This window comes from Leopardus geoffroyi, chromosome B1 (genome assembly GCF_018350155.1).
Source record: "Leopardus geoffroyi isolate Oge1 chromosome B1, O.geoffroyi_Oge1_pat1.0, whole genome shotgun sequence".
Taxonomy (NCBI): domain Eukaryota; kingdom Metazoa; phylum Chordata; class Mammalia; order Carnivora; family Felidae; genus Leopardus; species Leopardus geoffroyi.
The window spans coordinates 20,255,504-20,271,299 of record NC_059327.1 but is presented as its reverse complement, the minus strand read 5'-3'; the positions used below and the strand labels follow the sequence as shown (position 1 = coordinate 20,271,299).

The 15,796-nt window shown below is 34.8% G+C and overlaps 1 protein-coding gene across 50 annotated transcripts in view; it reads left to right on the top strand.

Moving 5' to 3' along the window:
* Window positions 1-15,796, top strand: part of PCM1 (pericentriolar material 1) — an 84,733-nt gene that overhangs the window by 10,499 nt on the left and 58,438 nt on the right. For 27 of the 50 annotated variants that reach the window (XM_045454426.1, XM_045454322.1, XM_045454300.1 and 24 more), the window contains 6 exons: window positions 1,955-2,072; window positions 3,756-4,001; window positions 5,010-5,279; window positions 6,001-6,171; window positions 6,357-6,473; window positions 13,102-13,279. In XM_045454426.1, coding sequence (XP_045310382.1) covers window positions 1,977-2,072; window positions 3,756-4,001; window positions 5,010-5,279; window positions 6,001-6,171; window positions 6,357-6,473; window positions 13,102-13,279 — 1,078 coding nt within the window. In that variant the 5' untranslated portion in view covers window positions 1,955-1,976. Of the gene's footprint in view, window positions 1-1,954; window positions 2,073-3,755; window positions 4,002-5,009; window positions 5,280-6,000; window positions 6,172-6,356; window positions 6,474-13,101; window positions 13,280-13,432; window positions 13,523-15,796 lie in introns of all 50 variants that reach the window. The other 23 variants (XM_045454355.1, XM_045454556.1, XM_045454451.1 and 20 more) reach the window with 3 other exon arrangements.

The following is a 15,796-nucleotide window of genomic DNA, read 5'->3' as shown; positions in this document are numbered from 1 at the left end:
AACCTGCTTGGGAGTCTCTCTCCCTCTCTCTCTGCCCCTCCCTGACTCATACTTCCTCTCTCTCTCTCTCTCTCTCTCTCTCAAAATAAATAAAACATTAAAAAATTACAAAAAAAAGAAAATTATTAATGTAATATATGCTCATTGAAAAAACCCACAAACAGTATAATATATACAACTATAAGAAAGTGTCACTCTATTTGTACTGTTTAAAATTTTTTAATGTTTTTTTTTGAGAGAGAGAGACCGCATCAGTGGAGGAGGGGCAAAGAGAGAGGGAGACACAGAATCTGAAGTAGGCTCAAGGCTCTGAGCTGTCAGCACAGAGCCCAAAGGGCTCAAACTCCCAAGCTGTGAGATCATGACCTAATCTGAGGTCGGATGCTTAATTGACTGAGCTACCCAGGCACCCTTGTATTTGTACTTTTTAAGATTTTTCCAAATTAAGTGTTTGAATTTTATCACCACTTTTTTGAGATGCTAAAATTTAACCTCTCTGTAATCTGTTAATATATTATTGTAGTAGATACTCTAGCAATAAAACGTCTACGATATAATTCCTACTTCTCATGGATGATAATCCTTTTAATATTTTGCTCTAGTGAATGGGATAAGTTAGGATCTTACAGTCAATGTAGCTTGGATTTGTATTCCTTTTTGACATTTTTAGCTGAGTGACCTTGGTGAAATTATCTAACTCCTTTGAATGTTACTGTTATTGTTTGTAAAGTGAGAAACCTAATGTAACCCTACTGTTTAATGCCTTTCTCTGCCCGTTGAATTCTAAGTAAAGTTATCTGCACATCTCTTTTACTCAGTCCTTCTCCAACCTGCAAGTTCCACACTTGGTGGAAAGCCAGAGTCCTTCACAAGGTTATGTAGAAATCTTGTTTTCTCCTGATTCATCTCTGCTTCTGAACGTCTGCTTCCACCATTGTTCTTTTTGTTTCTCATCTCTTTGACCCAGGTATGAAATTCAGTACCTTCCTTGATAGTCACATAATCCTCAATTTTTTTTTTAAGTGGGGAAAATTTGACTTTGGTAGAGTATTCAAGATTTAGGGGGAACTAAGGAGCAGAAATAAAATTTGAAGTAAAGCAATTGGCATCACTCTTCTTAAATGTTTTAAGCCACTGTATTCTTGGCTTTTATTGGCCATTCACCCACCTTGGCCTTCTTCTCTTCCTGCCTTCTCTTTATCTTGCTTACCACTACATTTCTATTAAAAACAAACCTTTCTCCATGTTTCATGCAGAGCACTTCTAACTTCTTTGAAACTTTAACACAAACCCAATACCCAGGTCTTTGGGAGTATTAGTTTTTTTCTTTTCTTTCTTTCTTTTCTTTTTTTTTTTTTAAAGGAGTAAAGATTTGAGCAAACATTTATTCTGTTTATTTTTGAAAGAGAGCACGAGTGGGGGAGGGGCAGAGAGAGGGAGACACAGAATCTGAAGCAGGCTCCAGGCTCTGAGCTGTCAGCACAGAACCTGATGCCGGACTCAAACCTATGAACCATAAGATCATGACCTGAACCCAAGTCAGATCCTTAACTGACTTGAGCCACCCAGGCACCCCTAGTTTTTTTTTTTTTTCCTACAAGCAGTTTTGGTTCTAGCCCTTAGTAACTTTTTCCTACCTCATTGCTCTATTTTGTAGGACTGTGTTCAATTAGTTAATTAAAGTAGCCTGAAAGCATGCAGGCCAGGACACATGGTGCATATTTTGAAGTTTTCCTTCCCCTTCCCATCACTACAGCTACTTAACTCATGTTAATTGTAATAGGTGTCTGGCAGCTAAATCAGTTTGTTTATGGTACGTGGTTGACAGTACCTCTTTCTACTTCATTAAATCAATTTTTCTGAGATCTTTTATATCACTTAACCTCATGGGATGATTTAGAAGTTAGAGTTTGTTTTTATGTGTTAAAAATATTAGTTTTCACTTGTTTTGCAGAAAATTAATTGGTAAAGCTAGGATGGCTACAGGAGGAGGTCCTTTTGAAGAAGGCATGAATGATCAGGAGGTAGCAAACTGGAGCACTGAAGGTGTTGATGACCGACTTAACAATATGGTATGATAACTTCTCATCAGTGGTGTGTCGTTAACTACTAGTGTTAAAATTCAGCTTTCCCCTGCCTTAGCCAAATCAAACTCACTGACTCTTTGTAAACACAGTTTTTTCTTGCTGGCCAAGACATTAAATGACCCTGGGCTATTTGTTATATTCGTTGAAGACGTTTTTGTTTATAGTTAACAGATACTAATTTATTATAAGGTTTTAAAGATGTTCTATGGAAAACCAGTTAAACAAATTAGAGGTCTATAGCTGGGTTTTAGGAAGAGACTAGAAAAAGGAACTAGAAAGTTGTCAAGAATTGCTTTTTCACTACCCTGACTATTTGCTTCTGAATTCCTTTGCTTAACACAACTTTCTTTTCGCAGACCGGTTTTCTCTCTTCTGTGGTTCGTGTGTACTGTGGTTGCCCCTTCATTCAAAAGTTTCGTTTATGGCTACAATTATATACTGACTAGTTATCTTTTAGTTCCAATTTGAAATTTTTAAAGTATGATCATCCCAATTTGGATTAGATATACATCTCTTTTCCAGTCATCTGTGGCCAGGAAGGGGTAGGGTAAGTAGAACAACAGGTTGGCAAGAACACCCACACATGGATTGATTGGGGTGGAGAGACAGTTCGTAGAGAAGGGAGTTGTGTTATAAATGAGGAGAATATCCCGTAAGGGTTTACCGTAGTAAAACTAGACAGTTCTTCCAGTATGGCTAAGGTAGGAATTTATAGACCTTTTTGTTGAATGACTTAGGTTATGTTGGTATAACTAAGTAAATAAAAATGTTTTCCCGTTAAAATATGAATCATATTTGTCATTTCATGTCAGGCCTTATCATGTAGTGCATTGTTGCCTGCAAAACATAACAATAGTTACGTTTATTGCTTACTATATGCTAGCCACTGTGCCAGATGTTTTATGAATGTTGTTTTTAATCATGTTTTAAAGGTGACGCTATTTTAGAAATTAGGAAACCGAGACTATGGGAAGTTAAATTGCTTAGGGTCATACAGTGGAGCTTTTCTTCAGATGATGGTAATTACTTAATTATTTTTAAGTTTATTTATTCATTTTGAGAGAGGGAGAGAGCTTGCAAACAGGGGAGGGGCAGAAAGAGGAGGAGAGAGAGAATCCCAAGCAGATTCTGTGCTGTTAGCATGGAGCCCGATGCGGGGCTCGAATTCACGAACCGTGAGATCATGACCTGGGGCGAAATCGTAAGTTGTATGCTTAGCTGACTGAGCCACTCAGGTGCCCCAACAATAATTACTTTGGAATCCAGGTGGATTCCAGATCTGTTTTCTCATCATACACATTGATTTTAAAGGAGGTCAGTAAAGGTATCTATAATTTATTATACTATCCAATTTATAAATAGTAGGGAACCAGTTTTTAAAAATGGTTTTGAAAGTATCCAGACTGACTAGAGTTTGGGGATTTATGTTTGTTAAAGATCTGTGATAGGAAAGTAATCTCTTTTCTGAAGGACCATCTGCGAAACTTAGGCTAGATGTAATAGAAAATGCATTAGTAGAAATAAATAAGGTCTCTTAAGTCTGTATGTTTATGTGAAAAATGTTTTGTCATTTTTAACTTTAAGACTGACCCCAATTTTTTAAGCATATCAGATTACTTTCCTAGTTTGATAGAGGCCAGATTAACTTTTGCCTTTACTTTTTTAAAGGATTGGGGTGGCCAACAGAAGAAAGCAAATAGATCATCAGAAAAGAATAAGAAAAAGTTTGGTGTAGAAAGTGATAAAAGAGTAACTAATGATATTTCTCCGGAGTCATCACCAGGAGTTGGAAGGCGAAGAACAAAGACTCCACATACGTTTCCACATAGTAGATATGTGACTCAGATGTCTGTTCCAGAGCAGGCAGAACTAGAGAAACTCAAACAGCGGATAAACTTCAGTGATTTAGATCAGGTTTGTGAATTATTTTAAAAATCCAGTTATAATGATGAGAAATTTTTAGAATGAGTTAAATAGCTTAAGAGTAAGAACTGAGCGGTTTCTTTTTTCTTAGTTTCTGTGTATATGGAAAGAATTTTAATTAGTGGTGTTGGTATTAGGTTCTTTGGAGGGCAACAAAGACTTTATTTCTAAACTTGCTAAGGACAAGTCTTTTGTGACTTTATTACGTTTTACTCTGTGACTAATGTGATTAATTTCATTCTGGAACTAAATTTTGCATGTTAGTAACTGAATAAGATGGCAAAAGGGAAGATCCAATTTATCACTGCATAAGGGAATGTTCTACATTACCTCAAATTTAAAATAAAGCTGTAGTTGGTCTTATAATTACTGAAATGAAATTTGGAGCTAAAAAATGGAAATGATAATGAACTCTTGACAAACATTTTATGGTCACATCTGTACTTTAGAGAAACCAACAGTTTACCAAATACCCATAAAGGTACATTCAAGTCTGGGTTGATGGTGGTGGTGATCCCATATCATTTAGTCATCTATATACTAATTTTTGAACATTTGCTATTTAGCAGGCACTGAGCTGAGTACTTTTTCAGACAGTGCTTCATCTAAACATATCTTTGTGGTGATGTTTATATTAAGATTTAGTCATTGGGTCCAAAGCCCATACAAAATCTGTGAATAAGTTTGATTAGCAATGTGAGTTATAAATATGATGTGTGGTCCTAGTACTTCATTTAGACTAATCTTGCTCATATTCATCGGTTGAATTATGTCTGAGAAAATGAGGAATAAGACAAGTTAATCAAATTTTGATATTTTAGTAAAAGAATTTTGTAGATTTGAATCTCTTCTGTGTCTTAGTACAAAAGTAGTATATTTAACTATACTTCCTGAATCAATAGCTGATGGTGAAATTGACTAAGAACATTGGAGTTTTTTGAAAAAAAAATTTATTGAAAAATTAACGTTTGTGGGGTTTGTTTTCTTTTTCATATGTAGAGAAGCATTGGAAGTGATTCTCAAGGTAGAGCAACAGCTGCCAACAACAAACGTCAGCTTGGTGAAAACCGAAAGCCCTTCAACTTTTTGCCGATGCAGATTAATACTAACAAGAGTAAAGAGGCTGCTGTAAGTCCTCCAAAGAGAGAAGTGATTGGATCAGCACAATGTAAAGAGTTGTTTGCCTCCGCTTTAAGTAATGACCTTTTGCAAAACTGTCAAGTCTCTGAAGAAGATGGAAGAGGAGAGCCTGCAATGGAGAGCAGCCAGGTGGTAAAATGTTTCTTTTGCTTTGTTTTCGTAAGCTTCAAAGTAGAAATAGTAAGATTCAGTTTTACTGAGTTATGCACATAGGAATTTTAGTTGGGTACTTGTGTGATTCTTCTCATTAATCTTACAGATTTATTCAATTTAGTGTAAACTTCTTTTTACCCATAATGATTGGAGAAGTGCCATATCTAGGTAAATTAGGGCTTCTGTTTATCCACCAGAGGCTGTGTTGCCAAATTTTGGTAAAGGGGAGTTTGAAACAATGTGATTAATAGATGATGGTAAGAATTTTTTTAAATGGTGATATATTTCTTTTTGAAAACTACTTTCAGAAGTATTTAGAATACTGCTAAGGAAATATTATATAAACGTTAGAAAAAGTTTATGTTAGTAATGGTTTAAAGGCATGCAGTTCTGGAAGTAAATTTTTTCAAGTAATGTAAATTAAAACAAATTTTGAAAATCTTTAAATCCCAATAATTAGAGTTGTTAGTCTTGCCAGTTATGTTTTGATTAAATTCTAAATTTGATTCAGATCTTTTGCATGTATGAATTCAAATGATAAAGCTAGAAGTATCTTTGGTTATTGTATTTGGAATAAGAAATGTGTAGAATTGTTGGTGTGGAATAATTTATGGTCAGTTTTACATACTGTTTATTTTTCATGCCTTTTTGTTTATTTTATTTGTTTATTTTTTACCTCCAAATGTTTTCCCTGCAGATTGTAAGCAGGCTTGTTCAGATTCGTGATTATATTACTAAAGCTAGTTCCATGCGGGAAGATCTTGTAGAGAAAAATGAAAGATCTGCTAATGTTGAGCGCCTTACTCATCTAATAGATCACCTTAAAGAACAAGAAAAGTCATATATGAAATTTCTCCAAAAAATCCTTGTAAGTTTTGTACCTTTTAAATAACGTATTGAGTTATTTTTGTGGTATGTTAGTGTACATATGCTGATGGCATTCTGACTCTACCCCAGAGGAGTTAATATGTTTTCAAAAAATCATGCCATCCGTTATAACATTTTATTGCCCTTTTTAATAGTTGTATGATTTATACCACTAAAATATTTCAGGCTAGAGAAAATGAGGAGGAGGATGTTCGGACTATAGATTCAGCTGTGGGATCTGGTTCTGTAGCTGAGAGCACATCGCTAAACATAGATGTGCAGTCTGAGGCTTCAGATACCACGGTAAGCGGCTTTTTGGTAATTAAAAGTGCTGGAAATGAAGATTTAAGCTTTTCCCCCATTTTTCAAGATGATATTTTTCATAGGCATTCCTTAATGAAAAGTATATTTCAGGGAAGAAACTCTCAAGTTGTTAATGCTGTATATATTCTTTTTAAACCTGGAAATATAAAAGTTTTTCTTACTAAGATTAAATGTTTTAATGGATGATTTGAAAATCTAGTAATTTCTGATCGGCTTGCAGAAACATGGTTTTTCTATAGGTTTCATTAAGTACAGCTTTACTCAGTTTAAGATGCATTGGGAAAGTTAAAATTCATCATGGATAAAGGAGCTGGAAGTACGAAGTACCATTACAAAGTATATTGTCTGTTGGAAAAGTCTCCAAGTTCTTTTGCCATTGAGGACTCATTTGAAGGCTGCTAGGATTTTTCATTCCTAGGATAGTTTTTGAACTGTAGTAAAACTAGATGACTGAAACACTGAAATGAAATGGGATACAGTAGCATTTACATTATGATTTATTCTTGTAACTCTGCAAAATGAAATTTATCAGAATACTGTTTTTTGAAAAAATAATCAGGAATTTACAGAACTTGGAGGAAAACTTTGTAAAATGAACTTAGTTTATAGAAGGTAGTGGGCTTTGGAACCTGCTTTTAAGCATTTTAATTTTAACAGGCAGACCTATCACCATGCATTAGTAAATTTGAAAACCTATTACAAGTAAAGCTTTTCTTATGAAAGGATAACCATGTGTGTCTATCTTTTGTTTCTGAGATATGTTCCAAAATAACATTCAGCATGAGGAATTTGAGGGTTTGTTTCCTGTTAGTATCACCTGCATAATTTCTTACTGCCTCCTTTCTCTTCCCTGCCCTTCCTAATTTGAAGAGGAAATTTGAATTTTTTTCCCTACAGTATTTTAACCAGGAGATACTCAGGGGGCTTGATCAAAACAGTTGTTGAAAATAGATTGTGTTGTGGGAAAATTGTTTTTCTGTTTACAGAGGTGCTAGGGATGATTTTTTCCTCACATTTCATTTCAGCAGAAATGGAAGAGTTGGGGAATGTGGGTAAAGGAATTCTCTTGGGGAGGAGTAGGAGATGGTATAATTGATTATTCTAATTTGTATATGCATATGTAATGTTCACTGTGATGAGAATTCTTTCATAAACATAAAATGACATTATGAAAGTTGCTTAATAACAGCAGAATAAATGTTAAAATGTGCTTTAGTTGTTGTATAGTTGGGAAATTGCCTAGGATATGATATTCACTTGATTACAGTAAGCATTAGTCTAGTCTGCAGAAATTTAGAAGTCTAAGTTTATGCCACTTGGGGGAGGGTAGGTTGATTTTTAAAGAGATGGACTGGTAAATTTTTTGTTATTTATTGACAAGGCTGGCTTGTATGTTAAACAGGAGTTTGTGTTAAGAAATTAATATGCTACACTATTTAATAAAGGAGGCATCTTTTAGTCTGAGAATTCGGCCGTGCATTGAGGACAAACTAGGGAATTCAGCTTCACGAGAACAGGTTTCAGACGTTACCACAAGTCCAAAAGGGAAAGGTGACAGACCTCCTCAGAATGACAGGGAACTGAGGCCTGATAGGAAATATAGCCGAAAACGTGGATTTCCCTCAAAGGTATATTTCACAATATTAATTTGGGAAGTCTCTAAATGAGCACCTCTTTTGTTCACATTTCCTCTTCCCTATTTGCTTTTCTCTTGTTGCTATTACTCTTAAATATGTAAGTTAACATGGCTAATTATACTGTAATTTGCTTTGATAAAGTGTTGCCCCTTAGTGTTTTTATTCTTTTCTGTTTTCTTCTGCTCCTCTCCATGGATTATATGTGGCAGCTGTATTTAATTTGCATTAACAAAGGACTTGAAACTTAATCCATTTTCTTTTTCTTTTTCTTTTTTTTTTTTTTTTTGGCCTTTGAGAACTCAGGATAGAACATTCTTAAACCTTAACCATTAGTTGCTGTTTCTGGTATTTGTATTCATGATGAACATAGTGCTTTTAAGTTTTAATTCTTGTAATCATTAAAGAAAAAGAAAATGGAGTAAGCTATTACTTTTCTGTCTTTCTAAGAATGAAGTATTTTTATAGTGCTTTTTTTTATTTGGTTTATATTTTTCTTGTTGGAAACCTCTTCCATTCCTTTTTTTTTTTTTTTTTAAGAAAAATACTTCATAGTTTGAAAAAGCAAAAAAAGTTGACTTACTATGTTTTTGCTGTTTTTTTCTGCCAATGTTTGCTCTAAATGTTCTTTTAATTTTCCATGATTTGCAAAAAGGTGCTCAGGAAAGGTTTAAGAAAACAACTGCTTGTGTAGTTCCATGTAAAACAACTTTCAATAAAAGAGCATTTATAAAATCTCGTTTCCATTTGGCAAGAGTAAAATACTATTTTAGTAATTATGTATAGATTAGACTAGTTTCTTACGTTTTATTAGTAGCTTATATTAACTAGGATTGGTCTTTATTTTGTTATGCACATTTTCTTTTTCTGGTTGTTTAAAATGACAAAACTTGTATTTTGGCAGTTGATTTTATTTTTTATATTTTTTCCTGGCTCCCACAATAATCTGAGGATTTAGTTTGAAATCAGCTGGGATGATCTTTAACTATAAAATGTTAAGCAGAAGGTGCCCCAATATAACAATAAATTAAGTAGCTGATTATTTTTTTTTTTTCAACATTTATTTATTTTTGGGACAGAGAGAGACAGAGTATGAACGGGGGAGGGGCAGAGAGAGAGGGAGACACAGAATCGGAAACAGGCTCCAGGCTCTGAGCCATCAGCCCAGAGCCCGACGCGGGGCTCGAACTCACGGACCGCGAGATCGTGACCTGGCTGAAGTCGGACGCTTAACCGACTGCGCCACCCAGGCGCCCCAATTTTTTTTAAGATTTTATTTAATTTTTATTTTTCTTAGAGAGCAAGTGCACATGTGTGGGGGAGAGGGGCAGAGAGAGAGAGAGAGAGAGAGAGAGAGAGAGAGAGAGAGAGAGGGAGAATCTTAAGCAGGCTCCATGTTCAGCATGGAGCTCAATGTGGGGCTTGATCCCATGACCTTGGGATCATGGCCCTGGACACTCAACCAACTGAGCCACCCAGGTGCCCCAGTAGTTGATTAGTTTTAAAACTAATACCTTTCGAGAAGAGAATGTATGAGACATAATAAATATTCTTTGGAACTTAATCCTTTCTTAAATCTTCTGAGTAGTGACAAAACTTAGGAATTGATAGTTGTTACAGCATGCTGTCTGCCAGTTTTTCTTTTTTTCCTGAAGTAGAAAATACTTACTTTCCAAATCCATTTTTCTGGTTTTTAGTTCCTTTGAATAATGTCATTATATGTGAATATTATTCTCTATTGAACTGTCGGAGTTTATTCCAATTTGATTCTCTTTAATCTTTTGATACTTAGGGCCTTCCTACGGTAGTTCTATCAGTACTCTGTTCGTAATATTTTATTAGAAAAAAACCCTAATTCTCACCAACTGACTTGGTTTCTCCTCTGCTGTGCAGAATTGTGTTCTCCCCACCTCACCTTCATTTCCTACTTAACATCCTTACAAGATGTCATATTCTTTTAAAAGAGTAGGAAAAAGTGGAGTTCTTAACTGAAATTCAGAGCTTAAAGCATCATTGTAAGTTGCAGTGGGATAGGAAATGGTTGATATTCTCTAGCTGCTTACAAGGACAGTATCCATTTTATGGAATATTTTACAGATATGATGACACTTTGCATAATTTTTAAAAAGAAGCCTTCTGTAAGACCCATGTCTCACTATTTGCCCATACTTCTCTTTGCTGCGTACTATCAGCTTTTAGAGACTTTATAAGCTTTTAAAAATACTATCTACTTCTTTTCTGCTATTGTTTTCATCATTTCTAGGTATATCTCATGTAGGCTAACTTTGTCTCCCAAACCAGACTATGCTTCCTCTGACCACTGTGCCTTAGACTTTTGTATTTAAAACTATCTAAACACATAATTTGGGGGCAGACAGTATGGGGTGGAAAACGCTATCCTAGAACTTAGGAACCTGACTTGCCCTAACTGTGATATTGGATAAACCACAGCTTTATCTTCTCTGGGCTTTCACATGAGAAAACTTGGAGACATATTATCTGAAGTACTTTTCAGCTATAAAAATATATTTGGACCCATGAATTATTAGAGGAACTTCAGTTGACTAGAGGAAAGAAAGAATTTTCTGAAATTGAACTGTTACCTGTAGGCAACTTTGGAATTCATGCCTAAGTTATTTTTTTTTTTTTTATCTGTAAACTAAAAATGTACTTGTTGAAGGTGACTCAAAACGTTTAAGTAAAAATATGTGTTTGAAGAGTGAATGTATTCTTTGCTTCCCTTTTAGATTCTCTTTTGGCATCTGCTTGGCATGTTTTAATCCCTAGGTGTTTTTATTTCCATTTTCTTATCTTCCCTTTCTTTATTGTTTGACCGTGATTCCTACCTGCTTCCTTCAGCTTAGATTTCCCGAGTATTAGTTTGAATATTATTTATATGGATGCAGAACTTATTAAACAGTATTAAAACTCTACTAATTTCAAAACTTGTTGGGAAATCATTTTGGATTAGTGAAGAATCTGAAGGTAATTGTGTTTACTTTCATAAATAGTTCAGGATTCTTTATAATTTTAGTACCAGAGTTTTGCAAATAAATCTGACTAACAAGGATTAAAGTTCTTTTAAAAATTTTGCTTTTTAAAGGGGAAAAACCCAGAATGTTTAAGGTTATCTTGAGGGGTGAATAGTTTAGATATAGTAGTTTAGATACTTTAGTAGTATTTTTGAGGGATGAGAGGATCACAAATTGAAATAAGCCAGAACTAAGATGAATTTTGACAGGAATGAATGTAAAAGGCGAAAGATTTATATGATCTGAAGAGAAACCAGAGTATATGACAGGAATGAATGTAAATGTTAGTAGCGTAACTCCACTTGTATAGGTCGGGAGAGAACTAAATAAACAGTTCATGTAAAAAGGAAATTCAGGACAACAGAAAATCTTTAAGTACTGATTTGTCCAAGAGAGGTTATTTCTTTTCCATGTTCATGAAGTCTGGTCACTCAATACAGGATAGAGACAGCACTCACTGTCCTGGCTTCTCTGATACGTACGTCAAATATTCCAACCATAGTCTTTTTACTTCCTTATTTGATTCTATTTTCTTCAGAGTATTTAATTCATAGCCATGTTCTTATTTATTCACTTACTAGTTTTATTGCTTGCCAAGTCACGGTGTAAAAGTTATTCATAATACTGATGAGTTCTACCCGGGGAGGTAGAGAAGGGAGTTTTGCATAGTTATTGATGAGGGATGTCACTCAGAAGGGAATCTCTCTGGAGCCATCTGTGTTTCTGTAATTTATACAGGAATCACATAGAGAAAGCAGATCAGTGCATTTTTACTTTCAAATGAAATTATTGAACTTTATTTTCCTTAATAATTTTGGTAGTGGGGTTGGGGGGGATTATTCATTTAAAATCTACATAACTCCAACCAAAATTTGGTAGCAGTCCAAGTTTAAAAGTGACTAAATGTTTCTAATAGAAATATTCGATGTAAATATTAGGTAAAATCATTAAACATTTTAAAATACAAGATTTTTAAAAAGACAAATCAATGATGAAAAATACCAATATGGTATATATACATTTCATATGTAATTTGGCTTTTTTTTTTTTTCCCAAGTTGTATTTAAATTGGTCTCTTTGCTTAATTGACTTTCAGTTTTTCTTATTGGGTTACATTTCAGTGGTTTTAAGATTAATGTTTAAAAATTTTGTGATTTCTTATAAGTGGCACCTGTTTAATCTTGTTCCTCTACTTTTAGGCAAAATGGTAGCATTTGGGGGGAATTTCAAAGTATTTAATGTTCTCAGACTCTGCTAAATGAGCATATGTTAAAAGAAAACATAATGATATCTTTGATACAAAATATAAAGTATTCTGTCTTATTTTTATGCTTATAAAATGAGATGCAAGTAAATTAAATCCTTTCACGTCAGATTATCAAATAAAAAATGTGTTTCTAAAATTTCTGTCCTCAGTTTGAAAATAGTGGGTTTGTTTTTGTTTTATTAGTGTTTTTTAACGTCACTTCCAGAAGAGAGGCAGAATGTTTTTTAGCCTGATCTTCTGCAGGGATATTTTTTTTAGGGCATTAATTAACCTGGTATGATCTGTTTGTTCTTCCTTTTCTGTAAGGCTTGGATCTCGTGTGTGTGTGTGTGTGTGTGTGTGTGTGTGTGTGTGTGTGTGTGTGTTTGTGTTTAGCTCTTTTAACTTTTTTTGTACACCTTTTTCTCCCCCTTGGTTAATTCCTCTTCATGCTAAGCCATTGATTATGCTCTTTTACTGTGAAATTACCTAACTACCTAACTCTTAATACGGCAGGCTCTCTCTGTGTCATCATTTTTTTCTTAAATCTTTTTCTTCAAGTTTACTAAAACTGTATCGAGGGTTGTGTGTTTAATACTAATTTATCATCTACGTATGTACTTTGCCATTAGTAGTTGAAACAGGAACATGAATTTTAATAATCAGATACAAGTATTGTTGATCTTATTTTCCAGGCCAGAGATCCTCAGCAGGAACCTATGGAAGAGATAGAAAATTTGAAGAAACAGCATGACTTATTAAAAAGGATGTTACAGCAGCAGGAGCAGCTGCGAGCCCTGCAGGGACGACAGGCCGCTCTTCTCGCTCTGCAGCACAAAGCCGAGCAAGCTATCGCTGTGATGGACGATTCTGGTATGCTGCAGCCTAGCATGTTGATAAAAGCAAGGCTCGGTTAATAATGGTCTTGCAAGGTGGATGCTGGTTATTAGATAACCAGATCTTGATTGTTGACTAGAAACCTACATATGAGGCTTACCCTGTCCTGTGCTTTCTCTGGTTATGCAGAAAAGGCTGCAGGGACAGCTCCTGGCCATCATACTGTACCAGGCCCACAGCCAGCCTGCTCTCCTTTTCATCAGAGAGCACCCTCAAGAGGTAAAAGGGACAGGCTGCAGTTCTGTTTTTGTACCTCACACTAATAGGGCTCTTGACGGGTTGTTTTTTTTTTCCACCTGTTGTACTTTATTCACCTGGGATTGCCATACTTTTCTTGTCTCCCTAGGAAAGGTCAAAACCCTAAAAGTGAGGCAGTGAATAAATCTGAAGAGCTTCTTTAGCTTCTGATGTTAGCAGTAGCTCTGTTATTTCAGTTAGATACCCAGTGGTGTGCACTAGTTCCTTTTTACTGAATTTATATCCTGTATAGTCTTCCTGAGACTCAGAAATGTTTTTTTCATTTTCCCTTCTGTCACAGCCATGTATCTATCATTTAGGTGGAAATTGTGTTGAATTCTTCAGTGTGGAGTCTAATTTTATAGTTTGTTTCATCATCTTCAAACCTCTTGAGTTTCTCATTATGTTGAAAACCACTTGTTACCTGTTAAAACTCAGTAAAACTAAGGGATATTTTCTAGTCTGTCATCCCAGTCTAATAATTTATTTCCTGTGGGCTCTTCTATGTTAGGTCTTCACTGAGTTCATCCTGTTATTACTCATTTTATGCTGCTATCCATACCTAGCCCAGTGGCTGAGCCCTCTGATCACTGTTATACATAATTTAATTTTGCGTTTTCATAAGGAACATCATGACTCGCAAGTAACTTACTCCTTTGTAATAATTACATAATTGTGTATCATATATGTAGTGTAGTATATAATAATTAATATGCATTTTGAACCCATTTTTCTCTTTTAAAGTTCAGAGTATCATTAGCTTTTACATTCATATTTTAGGAAATAGATAATTTAGAATAAAACAATATTTAAACGATGACTAATACCAGGTAAAGGCTAATGACTAATGTTCTAAATAGTTTAAATATTTTTCAAGTTTTAGATTTCAGAGACTTGTCTGTGATACTTATGTTATTTCACATAGTTACATTCACATCATCTCATTTAATTATCATGAAATTGTGTGTTAGTCACCAGAGCATTTATTTCTTAGGCTCATGTTGTAGAGAAGTGGCTCTAACAGAGTTTGTGACTTGCTTACACTTACATGGAATATTAGTAAAATCAGATCTCTTGAATTCTAGGTCAGGGGTCTTTTTCTGAATATATGAACTTATTTCTTTTTCTTTAAAGTGTACTATGAGGCAGGCACCAGGAGTAGAATGAACAGGAGTTTAAGAGTAAACTTTTTTTACATACTATTTCAAAAATAATTTTAGTAATTTTTAAACATTGCTTCTTGTATGAAAAACCAGAATGGTAATATTTAATCTTCTGGTATGTAAGCAAGTCAAAGTAATTGTTATGGGAAAGAATTGTTCTTTACTGAACTAGCGGGTATGTGTTAGTTAAGTGTGTGTTAGTTACCTATACTGTAATTTCATTGTTTTCAAAATAGAGTTTGCACTAGATACTTGGGATTCTATTTAACCCTGAAATTCTAATTTCTCATTGAGAAAGCTAGTATTTTCCTTTAGAACAGAAACAGTTTATAGCCAGTGTCTCTTTTAGAGCTAGAGAGGATGAGCATGGAGTGGTTGGTAGTAGAACAGTGACTGTTATCGAAGTTATCATCTGAGTACTGCCTCAGGAATATTGCCATAGGAAGGTAAGAACCATGGTCTTGCAGTTAGTTGTGTCCTAAGCAACAGCTTCAGTAAATTACCTGTTCTGTCGCTCGGGTCAGCAAGCTATGGCCAGCTGGATTTGACCCACTCTATAAAATAAAGTTTCATGGAATATATCTGTGTCTATTTATGTATTTATTTTCTGTGGTTGTTTTTTCCCTGCAGTGGCAGAATTGTGTAGTTGAGACAAAAACTGTATTTCCACAAAGCCTAACATCTGTACCATCTGAATCTTTATGAAATGTTTGCCAGCCCTGTATTAGATCATTGATTCTGTCTGGGGAGGTAGGGATTGAGACCTGACTGTATTAGCTGTGCTTTTTCAGGTTAACCACTTTCCCTGCCAGTCCCCCAACCCAATCTGATTGGCCTGTCCTCTCCCTACTCCTTTGAGTCACTATTCTTAATTGGGATGTAGCAGTGTTTCTCCTTGAATGATGGAGTAGAAAAAGATGAACCACTATACTGGAGTTTTCTGGGTCTTTTTGTTTTCAGGCTAGATGGAAATTTTTATTAAAATGATTGGTTGGGAGATAAATCTGAGAGTTAGCTAGTTATAAATTAGGTTAGATTTTTTTTTTAATTCCTGTTTTTCTCTCAGAATTTATTTTTAGTTTCTCAAATTGAA